At 54.6% G+C, this 16,532-nt stretch overlaps 2 protein-coding genes across 2 annotated transcripts; one reads left to right on the forward strand and one right to left on the reverse strand.

The window, feature by feature from the left end:
- Window positions 1-3,839: 3,839 nt before the first annotated feature.
- Window positions 3,840-5,183, forward strand: ELOF1 (elongation factor 1). Its single transcript, XM_004378312.2, has 3 exons — window positions 3,840-3,969; window positions 4,159-4,229; window positions 4,536-5,183. The coding sequence occupies exons 1-3, from the start codon at window positions 3,854-3,856 to the stop codon at window positions 4,598-4,600; spliced, it is 252 nt and encodes an 83-aa protein (XP_004378369.1). The 5' UTR covers window positions 3,840-3,853; the 3' UTR covers window positions 4,601-5,183.
- A 2,711-nt stretch (window positions 5,184-7,894) lies between these two features.
- On the reverse strand, window positions 7,895-14,585 carry CNN1 (calponin 1). The gene is made up of 7 exons (XM_004378313.1): window positions 14,453-14,585; window positions 12,487-12,608; window positions 9,879-9,945; window positions 9,638-9,775; window positions 9,315-9,425; window positions 8,690-8,836; window positions 7,895-8,608 (listed from the first exon to the last, which is right to left on the reverse strand). The coding sequence occupies exons 1-7, from the start codon at window positions 14,513-14,515 to the stop codon at window positions 8,363-8,365; spliced, it is 894 nt and encodes a 297-aa protein (XP_004378370.1). The 5' UTR covers window positions 14,516-14,585; the 3' UTR covers window positions 7,895-8,362.
- Window positions 14,586-16,532: the final 1,947 nt, after the last annotated feature.

Below are 16,532 nucleotides of genomic sequence, written 5' to 3' on the forward strand. Positions count from 1 at the left end.
ATGTGTTCCTTGGCTTTTTCTGCATTTTATCTGATCTCCTGAAGAGTTCTGTATGTTAATCTTTTGTATTCTGCCTCTGGTAATTCCAAGAAATTCTCTTCCTCCGGAAAATTTATTGATTATCCTGGGAGCTTGCTGAAGCCATCATGGTCTGCCTCTTTATGTGATTTGATATTGACTGTTGTCTCCAAGCCATTAATATTTATTTATTTTATGTTTGCTTACTGTGTTCTAGCTTCTTGTTTTGTTTCGATATGCCCAAACAGGCTGCTCATGTGAGCTAGTTTGATTATTGGCACCTTTGAAGCTCTAACGTCCTCTCACCAAGTGTTTAGATCTGTTACTAAGTATGTGAGCCCAGGAGTCCATTTACTTTTCTTGTATGGATTCAGCTCAGGTGTCCAGGTAGTTGGTCACCAAGTGCATGGTGCAGGCTCTCACCTACAGTCCTAGACAGGCGGGGGTGATTGGTGTAGGCACAGGTATCTGGCTGCAGTAGGGGGTCACATGCTGAGCAAGGCAGGGAGCTGACAGCTGCGCCTGAGTGTCTAGGAGGAAAGCGTGTCCCTGTTCCCCAGAGCACATAGGTAGGTGGGTTTTGCAGCTGGACTATGAGCACCCAGTGCTGTTGGCTGTAAGGACTGGGGGGCACCACTTATTCTTGGACCCCTGTTGCAGATGGCTAGGTGGCATGGGTGGAGCCATCAGTCCTCAGGCCCCTGATGTGGACAGGTGAAGACCCTGCTTAATGGGCAGAGCAGTGTCAAATGTCACAAACCTGCCACTTCACAGCTGAAACAGTTGAAGTTAGATATCAGGTGTATACCCTGTTGTACTGTGGTAATGAGGGCCTACACTGTTAAAATGGGCCCACACAAGTCTATGCAGGGGTGAAAGGCATTCAAAGTCTGTGGACCCCTTATGCCTATGCCTAGGCAAAGCAGCTGTGCCTACCCTGAGTTCCTGGCTTAGGTCAGCGGGCAGATTATTATATTTTCCCTGTTTGTTAATTTGTTCCCTCTCCAAGGCAAGGAGAGTGGCTCAGGGCACGTAAAGGGTCCTATTTCCGGCCCAGGGGACTCAGCAGTCGCTGAAGCTGGCCCGGGACCTAGTGCAGAGCAGGGAGGGGGAGGTAAATAGGAGAGAGGTTTTTCCCAAAGGAGAGTGGTTTTTGATCCGTGCGGTAGGCCAGATGCAAGTACTTACCTTTAGCCGACTGAGCACTGCTTTTCACTGGTTCTGGATGCCTGAGTAGACTCTCTGCCGCTGGGCCTCTCCCAATGTGGAAAACGCCTCCTGAGCGCCACTGCTTGCCTCACCGCGCACATGAGCTTATCTGGCCTGAAGGGCTCCAGCTCCCATTGAGTCAGGTCTGACAATGCCTCGCTGCTTCTGAGCCGTCTCTCCCTCCCCGCACCACTCAGTCCGATTCCTCAACTTTGCTTTTGATGTTCAGGGCTCCTAGATTGTCATATACAATTGATTCACTTGTTTTTTCGGGTCTTTGTTGTGAGAAGGACCACAGGAAGCGTCTGACTACTCTGCCGTGTTGGCCCTGCCCCCCCAGATATGTTACATTTAAACATTCATTAGACATCAAATAGAAGTGTGGCAGAGACATGTAGATGGGCAAGTCTGCAGTTCAGGGAAGATATGTCTTGGAAGAAATACAGCCAGAATTATTCTTAGAAGCAAGGATGGTGAGAGTACGTCTCACATACTTTGGACATGTTATCAGGAGGGATCAGTATCTGGAGAAGGACATCATACTTGGTAGAGAGTCAGCGAAAGAGAGGAAGACCCTCGGTGAGATGGATTGGCACAGTGGCTGCAGCAGCGGGCTCAAGCATAGCAACAATTGTGAGGATGGTGCAGGACTGGGCAGCGTTTCGTTCTGTTGTACATGGGGTCACTGTGAGTTGGAACTGACATGACGACACTTAACAACAACAACATTGTGGCCAGAATTGGAAGCCATCAGTGTAGAGGGTCCCAGAGATTGAGCTTCTGGGTTCTCTTATCATTAGAGAAGTCTGGTGGTGAAGAAGTAGCAGAGGAGACTGAAAGGAATCACTAGTGAGGCAAGGGGCCAGGAGAGTGCATGGTGCTGAGAGCTACATAGGAAAGGCAGGAGGAGGAACCAAAGTGACAAGTGTCCTGAGGAGTGAGGACTGCCTGTTGGGGTCAGCAGCATGGTGACCTTAGTGGGTAGGGAGGAGTGGAGAGAGAATAGGAGGGAACACAGTGAGTGCAGACAGCTCTATACTAAAAAAGCCAGCAAAGAAAAAAGGTGGTAGCTGGAACAGGATCAAGAGGTTGTTTTGGTTTTTTTAAAATGATGGAAGAGATAATAAGTATGTTTGTTAATGATCCAATAGAGGGAATATTTGATGTTGCAGAAGAGAGAGGAGATGGGATCCGGGGCCCAAGTGAACAAGTTGCTTTTGAGGGGAACACAGACATTCTTCCATAGCAGAGGAAGGAAGGCCAGGTGGGTGGTCCTGGGGGCTTGTGGATGTTCTCGCTAAATGCTTCTGTTTACTCAGTGAACTGGAAGCTTCCTCAGTTAAGAGTGAGGATGTTATATAATGAGTGATCGATAAATATGAATGAAGCTCTGGTCTTTATTCTGCTAGAACCAGCCCTGGGGATGAGGATGGAGGGGCTTCACAGGATCAGGGATGGCAGACGCAGAGCCCTGAGCACAGTGCCTGGCATGGGAGGTGCACGCAGTGGTAGCTGCTGCTGCTTCCCTGCTTGGCTGCCTCCAGGACATCTATCCCTGGACGTCCCTCTGGCACCTCAACCCAGCGTTTTCCCCAACAACCTTTTCTTCCTGTCCTGTTAGATACCAGCAAATTATACCACCTTCTCCCCCTACCCACCAACCATGTCCCCCACCAAAAATGCAGAATCTTTCTGGACTATTCCTTCTCTTACCGCATTCACTTGCTCTGTTGATTGGTCTCCTCAACCTCTCACTCCCCCACTGCCATCCATCCACCCCTGACAACCCTGTCCTGATTCTGACTTTATCTTCATTCAGACTTGACTCATACTTCTCAGTTTCTTAAAGACATGAAGTGGTTTCGTCCTTCCACTCCCCATGACATCCAGGATCCATCCAGACATTAGAAACCCTCCTGCCTGTCTCTGCTGCTTCTTCATCCTACCCAAGACACCTGCCCCTGTGCCTTTGCACATGCATTCTACTCGAAATACTTTTCCCCCACTTCTATGCCCAGCAGCCCTTTGTGGATGGAGAGGTAGCCCAGCGGGTTACTTTTCCTAATGGCATTTGCACATCCCTCAACAAGAGGGAACGGCCAGAATAAAATCCCCGGCTCTGTCCAGCCCTATACTTCTGGCCTTTCATAGAGTATCTCTTGTCATCCTCACTAGGAATAGTGGCTTCCTGGTGTACGTGCCAACAATGGATGGGACAGGCCTGTACCTTTACTCATGTCATCCCCAAAAGGCCCCCCTGAGATAGCAAGCAACCTCATCTCTATTTCATAGATGAGGAAATTGAGACACAGAGAGCTTAAGTAACTTGCCCAGGGTCACATAAGTTGGGGAGCCAGGGTTAGAACCCAAGCTGCCTGGTGCCAGAGGCTGCTCGAAGCCCCTCCTCCCAGAGTGCACTGTGATTGCCTACCTGCCCGGGGACTGGGCACCTCATTCCTCAGAGACAGAGGCTCAGGTGCCATTGTGGCAGTCCTGCCTTCACCGTGGGCCACTGCTAGGCCCTCTTCCCGGTCTGCTGCTAGAGCATCGAGGCTGGAAGAGCTGTGTGGGTCCCACAAATCTCTGACTTCTTCCCACACATACACAGGTTCACCCTCCTGGGGACATGGGGCGCAGAAAGTCAAAACGGAAGCCGCCTCCCAAGAAGAAGATGACAGGCACCCTAGAGACCCAGTTCACCTGCCCCTTCTGCAACCACGAGAAGTCTTGTGACGTGAAAATGTGAGTAGGGGACGGAGCAAGGGAGCCTGCCTCACAGGCCTCCCCTCTCCTCCCTCGGTCAGGAGGTGGCTCTTCCCCCAGGCTCCAGCCCATTTTCCATTCAGGGGCAGACTGGTCCTTTGCCTCCCAGTTGGAGTCATCAAGCACAGGTCTGTTTGCTCACCAGTCCTCTACTTCCTGCCTTTTCAGGGACCGTGCCCGCAACACTGGAGTCATCTCTTGTACCGTGTGCCTAGAGGAGTTCCAGACGCCCATCACATGTATCCTTGGATAACCAGACTTTCTCCAGCAGGTGGAGGCGGGGTGGTCAGGACTGCCCTGCCCAGGGCATACACTGCTCAAGGGCACCTGGCCACAAGGGAGGGGGCTGGAGTACAGCTCTTGCTCTGCTGCCCCTGCTGGGTGCCCTGTTATAGGGCTGCATCTGCCCATAGGTGCCTTCTTTTGATTTGCATGGGGTGACAGGGTACAGGGCAGGGGTCAGGCTGACACTGGTGTGAACAGCAGAGGTGTGTGCGGGAAAGGGGTTCCATGGCCACCAGATGCCCTTGACCTCAGTGACTCAGATCTCTCAGAACCAGTGGACGTATACAGCGATTGGATAGACGCCTGTGAGGCGGCCAACCAATAGCAGCACAGAGGACCCACCCCTCGTACCCACCCACTGGGTACTAAACCAGAGACATTCCAGGGGTCCCGGGTGTGGGTCCAGGGCCGTCCCTGCCCTCTGGGTGTGGGTATGAGTGTGTGTGGCTGGAGGCGTGTGTGAGGGTGACCATGAGTGTGTGTGTGTGCTGGTGGAAACGGTGGAGTTGAGTGGTTGCTGGGGCTGAGGGGCCAGAACCGGCCTCACAGGCTCAGAAGCTGTTGGCTTGCTCCCTTCTCCCAGTCCCTGACCCTCCCTGGCTTCAGGGCTTTGGCTCCTCCTTCCTGACATCCCTGGGTGCGGGGCAAATCCAGCAGAGGCTCCTCGGCCACCTCACCAGCACCTTGCCCATTTTAACTGGACTTTCCACCCTCCTTCCTTGCCTTCCAATGCCCAAGGCCTGGGATTTGAAGCCACAGTCCCACCAGGCCCCTTGGCTCCTATCTGGCGGGGCCCGACTACCTGCGTTAACCAGGAGACCTTGTTTCACTTTTAGTTGCTTTTGTAGAAGAAGAAGGGGCTGGGCTGGAAAAGCTGTCAGTCGTGAGTGCTTAAATAAAGTAGCTGGTGCCAGACCCCCAGCTGTCCGTGTTTCCCTGAGTTCTGGGCCTGCCTCAGCACCAGGGGCTCAGTGGGGAAGCCTTTGATTTCAGAGACAGCCCAGCGGCCTATTGGAGGTGGGAGTGGGTCATTCCTTCAAACTGTCCAATGTTTAATTCACCCAGCAGGCATTCAGGGTGAAGCGGGGTCAGTGCTAGGCATTTGGGACACTGAAGAACCAGACATCTGGCCAGGCAGTTACAATGACAAATGAGGCCAACAGGGCCCAGGGGAGGCGGTCAGGGAAGGCTTCCCGGAGGGGAGACATGACTAAGCTAACACTTGGTGTAACCCCATGCCAGGCGCTGCTCTCGGGGCTGACCTATGTTACCTCTTGCATCCCAACAGCAGCCCTGTGAGTGGGGTGCTGTGGTTAGCCCAGGCTTGCAGATGAGGAAACTGAGGCCAGAGAGGGGAGGTCTCTAGCCCAAGGTCCGACAGCCAGAAAGCAGCACAGCTGGGACTTGAACCCAGGAAGCCTGGCTCCAGAACCTTCTTTCTTCCTTATGAGTAAGACCAGTTGGGAGGGTGGGGCCTAGATTATGGGAGCAGCTCCTGGGCCATCCAGGAGGTGAGAGCACAGACTGAGGGCTGTGGGAGGAGGGAAACTGGAGAAGCGTCCATGAGAGAGGTTGCAACCTGTTTAGGAGGGTGGTGAGGAGTCTCAGGAAAACCCTGGTGGTGTAATGGTTAAGAGCTACAGCTGCTAACAAAAAGGTCGGCAGTTGGAATGCACCAGGCACTCCTTGAAAACTGTGGGGCAGCTCTACTCTGTACTATAGGGTTGCTATACAACGGGTTTGGTTTTGGTTTAGGAGGAGTCTCGGAAGGTGGGAGGCAGGGACTGGTCTGTGTGGCTGAGCACAGGGACAGCACAGTGCATTCACATGATCTCATGGGTGATGGGCTTTGACACCTGGTACCTGGGGGCGACTCTAGCTCCCCCACCTGGCCTCCTGAGCCTGAGCAGCAGGTGACCTATGCGTCGGTGTTCTCGGTGGTGCAATAGGAAGGATGCTAGGACTTCGTCCTGGGACTGTGCTGAGGATGAAAGTGCAGCTGGGAAGCACTGAGCACAGGCCTGGCACAGCCCGGGCAAGGGATGCACACAGGGCAGTGGGAGGTGTGAATGCCGAGCTGGCCCAGAAGCCCTGGCTGGTCTAGCGTGTGTCCCTCAGAGCCCACCCTGCTCTAACATGCCCCTCCCTGGTGTTCCTGCCTCCTCCAAGGCCCCCGGTAAGGTCCGCCAGCCCTGGCAGGGGTCAGAGGACGTGGGCAAAGCAGTGCGCAGGCACCGGGGTAGAGGTGCACTCAGAGGTCCAGTGAAAAGGGGGCTCGTTCCTGTGGCATCCAGGGCCCGCCCTCACTGCTGCCTGCCCACCCCAGTCTCACAGGCTAAGTGCTAATATGGTGCTGTTTTCCGAGGAACCAGGGCCCTGGGCCAGGCATGGGTCCTCGGCACAGCTTCCCCGCGCCAGCCCAGAGGGAGCACGACTCAGTGGTAGCCAGGCCCAGAGCGCCCGGAATCTGGTTTACAAGGCCCCAGGGGCAGTGTGCGTCTGTACACGTGGGCTCTGGTGTCTGTCTCGGCAAGTCTCCGTGTTCCAGCCTTGGCCCTTGCCCAGGGTTGAGGAGAGGGGGAGGAGAAGACTGCGCTGTGGCCTCCTCCCTGCATCGCTGCATCCTTGGAGCCCTGTCAGCTTCCAGGCAGGATGGCTGGGGCCTCCCCTCTGTAGGGAGAACAGTTCCCGTTCTCAGAGTCCCCTCAGAAGCGTGGGCAGGTTAGGACCCTGCCAATAGACAGGGTCCTGGGCTGCTGGCCAGGCTCAGGGCCCAGCCCGTAGAAGAGGGCTAAAGTGGGCCAGGCACACACATGCAGCCGTTCCCCGCTGCTCTATGCCAGTTGGTACAGGGCCATTGCCCTGAGCCCCCTACGTGCCCATCCCCCACCCTGGCCATTCCCCCGGCCCCAGCCATCTCTCAGTGATGCAGGGTAAGGGGTGGGAACCCCAGCTGTTGTCCATTCTCATTGGTTGGGGCCTGGACCTCACCAGTGGTTAAAGGTGTGCAATATCACCTCCTGTCTGCAGGCTTCCCCGCGGCCTCACAATGAACCCACTGTCCCATTTTCCCAGTGGGAAAACAGGCTCAGGGAGGGGAAGGGACTTTGTCACCTAGCTGGTGGCAGAGCCACAATTCACCTCCCAATCTAGCCTTTCCCAGGGCTTGGGGTCTTTCTCACTGTCTCAGCCCCCCACTGAGGTGGCCCTGTGATGCTGGTGGACACAGGCCCCAGGAAGAGTTGTGGGTGCTGAGCATGGGCAGGGGGCGTGTGTAGACATTGTGTAGGTGTGTGAGAGGTGTGTGTGTGTGTGTGTGTGTGTGTGTTTACATGTCGTGGCTGGGAGTGTGTACTGCATGTGTGAGTATGGGTAAACATGGGAGTGTGTGAGCTGTATACACAAAGTAATGCATGTGTGCAGATTTTGTGTGAGTAAGACAGCGTGTGTGTCCTCTTTAGCTGAGTGGCCATGAAGCTCAAGGGGAGGAGGGGATATATAGGAGGGTCGGGGGGTACGTGTGTATGTTTCAGGGTGTGTGTACGAGAAATGGAAGTATATCTGAATGGGCATGCCTGCGTGTGTGTTAGAGCCATACAGGCTCCCGGAGGCCTCGGGTGATTTTACAGCCATTTATTGTGCTCCAGTGAAATAGAAAAAGTGCTCGCGTTACAAACGCCGCTGTCACGTTCACATACGCCAGTCGCTGCAAACCAAACCGCGTGTGTCCGCTGAGTCTCTGGGCATGCAGTTTGCTCCCCTGTGGGAATGGGGTGGGGGCAGGCCAAGCCTGGGCTCTGGGGGCTTTGCTTGGGGGGCTTCTTGTCCTGGGGGCACCCACCTATGAGGGAGTCGGGGGACAGCCGGAATAGCCTTGCTCAGTGCATCCTTTGGGATGCTGTTGGGAACACCTGGCTCTATTTTGGACCCTGCAGTGCCCCCTTTCTTCCCACAGACCCCCCAGTCTGCTCTCCCCAAACTCTAACCCTGTAGGCAGGTGCCAGGGGGCTGGAGGACGCCATGCAGGGGACGAGGGTCGGCTGGGCCTGGCTGGGTCCGGCCGAGAGCAGCAGGCAGCCTCCAGCCCCTAGGCCGAGTTATAGTAGTTGTGCGGGTGCTGGTTGTGGGCGGGCTCTCCGAACTCCAGGTAGTCAGACGTCAGGCAGTACTTGGGGTCATAGACCTGGCGTGGCAGCCCGTACACTGTCATGCCCCGCTGCGAGGCCCCCTTGTTGCTGCCCATCTGCAGGCTGACGTTGAGCGTGTCGCAGTGCTCCATGCCCAGTGCCGGCTCAAAGATCTGCCGCTTGGTCCCGGGCGCGGTCATGCCAGCCTGTGGAGGGGCAGTCAGGTCAGATGGTAGAGACAGTGAGGATCACGGGCCCCACCAGCCCCTTCCGCTCCCCCCACACACCTGGCTGGCTCCCTTGTTGGTGCCCATCTGTAGGCTGATGGTGGCCTGGTCCAGGGGTTGGTCCGTGCCCAGCTTGGGGTCATAGAGGTGGCGCCGAGTGCCGTAGGCTGTCATGCCCTGCTGGCTGGCAAACTTGTTGGTGCCCATCTGGGAAGCAAGGAGAGTCACCCCAAGTGTTATACAGCCTCACGATAGGCCACGCAACATAACTGAGCTCACTGGGTACCTACACAGCACTCTCATTGAGGCACTGTGTCTCCCTCGTGTACAGAGAGCACACTGAGGCCCAGAGAGGACATGTCACTTCCCAAGGGCACATGACCAATAAGTGGCTCAGAGCACCAGGGTTCAAGTCCAAACCCACCACTCATCCACTGGAGATCTTGGCCAGTGAGCTACTTTCTCCTGGCCTTGGTTTCCTCGTCTGTATAAAGGACATGATGATAACAGTACCTGCACCCTAGGGTTGTTGGAGGATTAACTAGGTTAGGGTACAGAAAGTGCTTAGCACAGTGCCTGGCATATAGTTTAGTTAATACCAAATATGGTGTCTCCAAAAGGGTGCCCCCCTGGTGTCCTTGACCTGCCCCTCAGGTCAGCAGTGAGACTCAGGAGCAGGCGGTACCTGCAGCCCAATGATGTTCCGCCCTTCTCTTAGCTTCTCCGGTTCAAATTTCCGTTCCTGCTTGTCTGCATATTTCACCCCCACATCCACCTTGTTTCCTTTCGTCTTGGCCTGGGGAGGTTGAAGGCAAAGACTGCTGAGGGCGCCTCTGGGCAGCATTGTCCCTGTGGAGACTTGTTTGCAGCCCCTGCTCCACCCCTCCCACCTGTGCTGGGCTTGGCCACGAGGGGCCTATTTGCATCCCAGGCTGGGCAGTGCACAGCTCACCTTCTTGGCGTCCCCTTCCAACCCCTCCTTGGTGCCCATCCTTCACCCACACTTACCATGCTTGCCAGGGCCAGGAGGGTGGACTGTACTTGGGTATGGTTAGTGTTCTCAAACAGGTCATTGGCCTCAAAGATGTCGTGGGGCTTCACCCCATACTTGGTGATGGCCTTGATGAAGTTGCCGATGTTCTCCAGCTGGTGGGGATCAGGCAGCGGTCAATGGTGGGAGGTTGTGGGAGTGGGTGGAGTTCTCAGGGGCTTGCGGGCAAGGGTTGAGAGAGGTTGAGTCTGGGCTCACCTGGTGCCAATTTTGGGTTGACTCATTTACCTTCTTCACAGAGCCTGGCTGGAGCTTATTGATGAACCTACAAAGAATAGGGGAGTAGAGTGACAAAGGTGACCCTTTCCTGCCCCCACCCATGTCCAGCCCATTGTGGGAGGAGGTCAGGATGACAGTCGGTGGCAATAGCCATCTTGCTGTTCCCCGCTACAGTTATCCCAGCTGTCCACCAACAGCACCAGTTGCCGTCAAGTTGATTCTGACTCATGGCGACCCCGTGTGTGTCAGAGTAGAACTGTGCTCCATAGGGTTTTTAGTGGCTGATTTTTTCAGAAGGGCGTAATGGTTAAGAGCTGGGCTGCTAACCAAAAGGTCGGCAGTTCAAATCCACCAGCCGCTCCTTGAAAACCCTATAGGGCAGTTCTACTCTGTCCTATAGGGTCGCTATGAGTCAGAACTGTCTCGACGACACCTAACAACAAGATGCCAGGCCTTTCTTACCAGGCACTACTGGGTGGACTTGAACCTCTAGCCTTTCAATTAGCAGCTGAGCATATTAACCATTTGCACCACCAATGGACTCCCTGTCAGCTGAAACCCTGCCAGACCACCCTACACACGCTGTCAGCTCTGAGATGGGAAACCAGCCACAGGAAGCTAGACTCAGGTCCCCAATCAGAAAGTGTCCTTATATATAAGGTATGTTCCTGCACTTTCTGGTGGCCACGCCTCAGTCTGCATTGCCAACCTCTATACAGCAGAGAGCCCACAGCTCAGGCCTTGGGCTTCTTCTCTGACTACACTCACCCGCTTGATCTCGTCCAGTGTCTTGGCTCTAAATGCCATCGATACACACAACTCCCTTACCTCAACCCAGGCCCCTCACTCTCAAATCTAGCTCCCTACATAAGCATCTCAAATCAGACATACCCCACTCCAGCCTTCTAATGCCCAACTCCCCCCAAAACTCAGTCCTCCCTCATTCTCCTCATCTCAGTAAACGGCAACACCATCTTTCCAGGTACTCGGCCAAAGCCCATGGAGTTGTCCTGACCACCTCCTTTCCCCTTGTGTCACCTCCACGTTCAGACCCTCAGCAAGACCTTTGGCTCTGCCTCTTGAATACGTCCAGAGGCCACTGCTTCTCACTGCCTCCACCCTCCACCTTAGCCTGAGCCACCAGTGTCTCTCACCTGGGCTCTGACAGTGGCCTCTCCATGAGCTCCCAGCTTCGACATTGTCCGCTACAGACCTGTCTTCATCTAACAGCCAAAATGACCTTTTTAATACAATCCAAACTACTCCCAGTTCAAAATCTTCTAATGGTTTCCCCTCGCCTTCAGCATACAATCCTAACTCCTTAGCGTGAGGAAGGCCTCTAGTTAACTCTGTGTCTTCATCTCCCTCCACTTCCCCTCACTTATTTAGTGCTGGCCATGCTGGCCTCCTCACTGTTCTTTGAACTCACCAGACATGTTTCCATCTCAGGGCCTTTGCATTGGCTGTGCCTTCTGCCTGGAAACTTCTTCCCTCAGATATCCTCACAGCTCCCTCCCTCACTTCATCCAAGGCTCTACTCAAATGTTACCTCCACAGGCCTTCCCAGACCATCCTATAGAAAATAGCAGAACACCCCTCCCTCCCAACTCGTCTCCATAGCACTTACCTCTACAGGCAAACCAAACTAAACTCATCGCTGTTGATTCCGACTCATAGCAACCTCTGCAGGCAAGTATGTGCTTATTGGATTCCTTGTTTACTGTCCATCTCCCTTCACTGGAACTGAAGCCCCATGAGCATAGAGACTCTGATTGGTTCACTGTCCCCAGTGCCTAGACCAGTGCTTGGCACAGAGCAGGAGCTCCATAAACACGTTGTATGAATGAATGAATGACTCAGGCTTGAGCAGCCTCATGTCTGAGCTGGGACACAAGGGTGGCCCTCTTGTTACCCTGTGTCCTCATTCCTTGTTGCTGGTGGATATGGAATAAGAGTCCACCTCTGGTGCCTGGGACTTGGTAAGACTATGCCTTCAGAAAGTTTCCCAAAGAGGCACTGGCCCTCATGGTCACCCCAGCTCAGGTCACACTCAGAGACGCAGGTGGGGCCTGGGCTGGGGTCAGAGCTCCTCTTAGCATTAGCTGGGATGGAATCCGGGATGGGGAGATGTGAGGCTTGCATCCCCCTTGGTGATTAGGTTCCGAGGTGAGTAGAGAATCAGGACCCACTTAAATTACTGTGGCACATCCATCACATCTCTAAGCCAGGGATGAACAGCTGTTGTTGCTTGTTGCCTTTTAGCAGTGACCTCTCTTGTGACTCTGGAGGCCACAGATAGGACTGCCCTGTATAGCACTATGGTTAAGATTAGATTCTGGAGTTGTTTTGGTTGGAATAGTGTGGGACTTCGGGCAATGTGCTTTACTTAACTGAGCCTCAGTTTTCTTTGTCTGTGAAATGGACACAATGATTACTTGCCACCTCAGAAGACTGTTTTGAGGTATCAGATATAAAGCCCCCAACACAGCTCCAGGCTCATGGTTGCTTAGGGGATTGAGGGAGAAGAGATGTGTGCCTGGGTTGGGGATACCCAAGGCAGGGTCTGGGCCATGAGCATCCCACTCACTCGCAAAGAATGATGCCATCTTTGAGGCCGTCCATAAAGTTGTTACCAATGCGACGTCCTGTCACCCCCTCGATCCAAGCACGCAGCTCCTGCTCCCGCTGGTGGTCGTACTTCTGGGCCAGCTGGAGTTGGGGGCACAGAGAGGGTGGTGAGGACACAGTGCAGAGTGGGCTTGGCTCCCTGGGCCCAATCCAAAGCTCCCTAGGCCTGTTCTCCTTCCTCATCCCTTCCCAACTAAGGCAATTCTGTGCCCATTGGGGTGGGCTGAGGGCCAGGAGTGAGGTGGCATCTGCCCAGGGGGCCATTCCGGGCATTCTGAGGTTTGGCACCAGAGAATGCAGACAAGGGGGAGGTGCTGGGTCTCCTGGTTCTCCGTCCAAACTTGGGGCTTAGCTTCCCCTGTCCCTACTCCTCTCTACTCCCTACCCTTCCACCCCCCTGTTAGAAGAGGGGTGCCTCAAGCAAGGAGGCAGGAGACCTAAGAATGTGCCCCTAAATCCAGTCTTTGTCTTACATCTCTGTGTCTCTCGGTGTCACGCCGGGTCCACATCTCTCTGGGGCTCTCTCTCAGGTTGAGGGTGGGGGCTGGTCTTTGTCTTAGTGTTACCTCTGACCCCTGGTGTGTCTGTATTTCTCTGTCTCTCCTCATCCACTGACTCCTATGTCTCTCCCCCAGCTCTCTGTTTTCTTGGCACGTCTTGGTGGCCCCATCTCTCTGGTTCTATACTCTGACTTTAGGGAGGGGATTGGGCTTCCTTCCATCTCTTTCTCGGTCTCTGACTGCAGTTCCCTCCCTCTGGTGGGGGCTCGTGGGGCTCCTCTTTCTGCCTCTCCATCTCTGTCTCAGTCTTTATCTCGCTCCTGTCGCATCTTCCCTCCCCGTCCGTTTCTCTCCTGCCTCTGTTTCCCAGTATTTCTCTCTGCTCTTCTCCCCACTTTGCCCCACCCCCCTTCTCAAGAACTCTCCATCCCAGCCTAGATAAATTCCTAGTCCTTGGGGGTCGGGCTGCCCCCTTTTCCTGGGTAAGACGGTGAGGGATGTGGGAGGCAGCAGCCCCCTCACCTGGCCCTGCTGCCCCCCTTCCCCACCAGCTCGGCTTTATAAAGCAAACCAGCCCTTATATAGCGCGCCTGGCAGGCCGGGCTCCCTGAGGCCACCTTATATGGCGTGGCAGCTCTGCGCGGCGCCGGGGCCAGCACTGGGGGTGGGGGGTGGGGGTGCCGCTGGGATCTGTCTCCAAGCAAGCACCCGCCCCCCTCCTCCAGTCCCAAGGATCCCCCGGCCCTGTTTCCAATCCCAGCTCTTGTCTTCCTTGTTGTGGGACCCTAGGAAAAGCCACCCTGAGCATCAGTGTTCTGGCTGTCCAATGCGGCTGGGACTCCTCCCCTGGCAGCACTCATGGGAGGATTCCAGTGGGGTGCTGACTTCAAGTTCCCTCCCCTGGAGAGGCTGACCCCGTCCTGACCCCAAGTCCAGGGTCAGGGCTCTGTACCTGCCTCATGTGGGACCCTGGCTACATGCCTCTCCTCTCGGAACCTCAGTTTACCCATCCATAGGAGATGCCTGCCATGTCCGGGATGCCCACTCCCTGCCTTCCCCAGCTACCTCCCTCTCCCGCCATGAGCTCCCACACTTTCTGGGCCTCACTCCCCAGGAACCTGAGTTCTCAAGCCCTCCCTCCAATTTCTTTGTCAGGCTGGGAGTATGGGGAAAAAAAAACAAGTGGGTACCACGTCCTCTCCAGGAACATAAAGGGTTAACAAGACTCTGATCAGGTGGGGATCTCCTTTGATCTGTGTCTGCCTTCGTGCCGTCTATTCAGCCCCCCAACAGTGGCTGAGGGCTCTGGATGCTCAGGGGAGGGAGGAAGGCAGCAGCCACCCCGGGTCTCTCCCCCTTTCCCTCTCAGGTTCCAAGTCACGTGGAATAGACAGGAGGGGGTTCAGGGATGCCCTCCAGCCCTACCTTGTTCTTGACTTCGGCTGACAGCCCGTAGGCAGGGCCTCGGTTGAAGTGAGCAGAGGACATGCTGGCCGGTGGGCTCTGATGGGCGGAGGGGACACTGATGGCAAGGACTGCGGCGGCAGCTGAAGCTCCGTCTGCACGCTCTTCCCTCCTCACACGTTTTTGAAGCTCCGGAGGCGGCCCGGGCGTCTTCCAAAGCTGTCTCATTGGCCACAGGGGCCTGCCAAGGGGCGGAGCGCCCCCCCACCCCCACCCCAGCCACCACCCCACCCCCCCGTGATGTCAGGCCCTTGGTATTGGGAGCTGATTGTGTCATTGTTTCCACCTAGGGGGCAGCTTGGGTTATTCTTGGGGGGGCTTGGCCAGAGACCTCCAATGCTCCAATATGCCTCCCCCCCCCACTGTCCACTGGGCCCCTGACTGGGTCTCTGAATCTCTTTGTCTGTGTCTCTGAAGCCATCTCTCCATGATCTGAGGTCATCTCTCTGGCCTGTCTCTCTCCTCCCTTAAGGCAGGACTGTCGCCTGTGGTAGTTTAGTGGGCATCACCCTGGGTTTAACTCTAGGCACCAACAGTCCGTAACCTCAGGCAAGTCCCCTTCCCTTCTCTGTACCTCTATCTCCACATCCGTAAAATGGGCTAATGATAGTGCCTGCCTCATAAGGGTGTTGTGTTGACCAGAAGAAATACTCCCTCTACATGCCCAGCATCTGAGGGCCTGGACTCAGGCAATAACATTGTTTCTGCTGAGGATCTGGCACCCCAGTTCTGTCCCCTCCAGATCCTCATAAGATCCTAGGGGAGCAGAGATCTGGGCCCCTTCCTATGGATCGCCTGCACCACAGGGTGACTGTGCCAGTGGGTCCCAGGCGGCCATGAACACCCCCCTAAGTCCCTGTCGCTGCCAGGCCAGCCTGGAAGGGGCACCTGCAAGCAGCTCTGCCTGGACCATGGGAGTGGATAACACACCAACACTGGGCCACATATGTCAAGCTGGTGATGGTGACACTTGGATGACGGTGGCTTGCCATACACTCATGATATGTTAGGGACATGCTAGTTTGCTGGCCACATGCTGAGGGCACAGCTGTGATACACTAATATGACAATAGCGCGTATGTCAGGCCATATTCCAACTGCTACATGTCTGTCAACTCAAGCCTCATAACACCCTAAGAGGCGGATGCTGCTATTATACACACTTTGCGGATGGGGAAACAGAAGCACAGAAGCGTGGAATCACTTTCCCAATGCCACATTGCTTGCTAGTGGGAGAGCAGGATTTGAATCCAGGCCACATCCTACTGCTATGAGGCTAAGGCAGGGTTTCTCAACCTCAGCACTGTTGACATTGAGGGCTGGTTAATTCTCTGTTGTGGAGTCCTTCTTAGGACTTCAGCAGCATCCCTAGCCTCTACCCACTAGATGGAAGTAGTACTCCCCAAGTCGTGACAAACAAATGTCTCCAGACATTGCCAAGTGTCCCCTGAATGGGGGTAGATCACCTCTGTTTAAGAATCACTGAGCTAAGATACTGGAGTTCCTAGGTGGGCAAACGGTTAAGTGCTTGACTACTAACAAAAATGTTGGTGGTTTGAATCCACTCAGAGGTGCCTTGGAAGAAAGACCTGGCAATCTACTTCCAAAAGATCAGCCACTGAAAACTCTATGGAGCACAGTTCCGATTTGACTCACATGGTGTCATCCTGAGTCGGAATCAAATGGATGGCAACTGGTTTGTTTTGTGGGGTGTTTTTGGGTGGGGTGTGGGGAGGCTAAGGTTATATGCTAAGGACAAGTTGATGGCATATAATGATATGTTGAAGACACTAAAATACATTAAATGAGCTAATAATTAGTGCCCGGTGGCACAATGGTTAAGAGCTTGGCTGCTAACCAAAAGGCCAGCAGTTAAAACCCTATAGGGCAGTTCTACTCTGTCCTATCGCATCGCCATGAGTCAGAATCAACTCCATCGCAAAGGGTTTTTTACATGCAGGCGCTTTTCTAAGTGCTTTGGACCTATTAACTCAGTCCTCACAACAGCCCTGTGAGGTAGGATCTGTGATTATGCCCGCTC

Source organism: Trichechus manatus, unplaced genomic scaffold, assembly GCF_000243295.1.
Source record: "Trichechus manatus latirostris isolate Lorelei unplaced genomic scaffold, TriManLat1.0 scaffold00057, whole genome shotgun sequence".
NCBI classification, from domain to species: domain Eukaryota; kingdom Metazoa; phylum Chordata; class Mammalia; order Sirenia; family Trichechidae; genus Trichechus; species Trichechus manatus.

Excerpts from the sequence above, each read along its gene's own strand:
- CNN1 (XM_004378313.1), bottom strand. The coding sequence starts at position 14,515 with ATGTCCTCTGCTCACTTCAACCGAGGCCCTGCCTACGGGCTGTCAGCC. Across the intron at positions 9,776-9,878 it reads CAACCCAAAATTGGCACCAG|CTGGAGAACATCGGCAACTT; the intron begins GTGAGCCCAGAC and ends GATCCCCACCAG. Across the intron at positions 8,609-8,689 it reads CCAACAAGGGAGCCAGCCAG|GCTGGCATGACCGCGCCCGG; the intron begins GTGTGTGGGGGG and ends GCCCCTCCACAG.
- ELOF1 (XM_004378312.2), top strand. The coding sequence starts at position 3,854 with ATGGGGCGCAGAAAGTCAAAACGGAAGCCGCCTCCCAAGAAGAAGATG. Across the intron at positions 3,970-4,158 it reads AAGTCTTGTGACGTGAAAAT|GGACCGTGCCCGCAACACTG; the intron begins GTGAGTAGGGGA and ends CTGCCTTTTCAG. Across the intron at positions 4,230-4,535 it reads GTTCCAGACGCCCATCACAT|ATCTCTCAGAACCAGTGGAC; the intron begins GTATCCTTGGAT and ends TCAGTGACTCAG.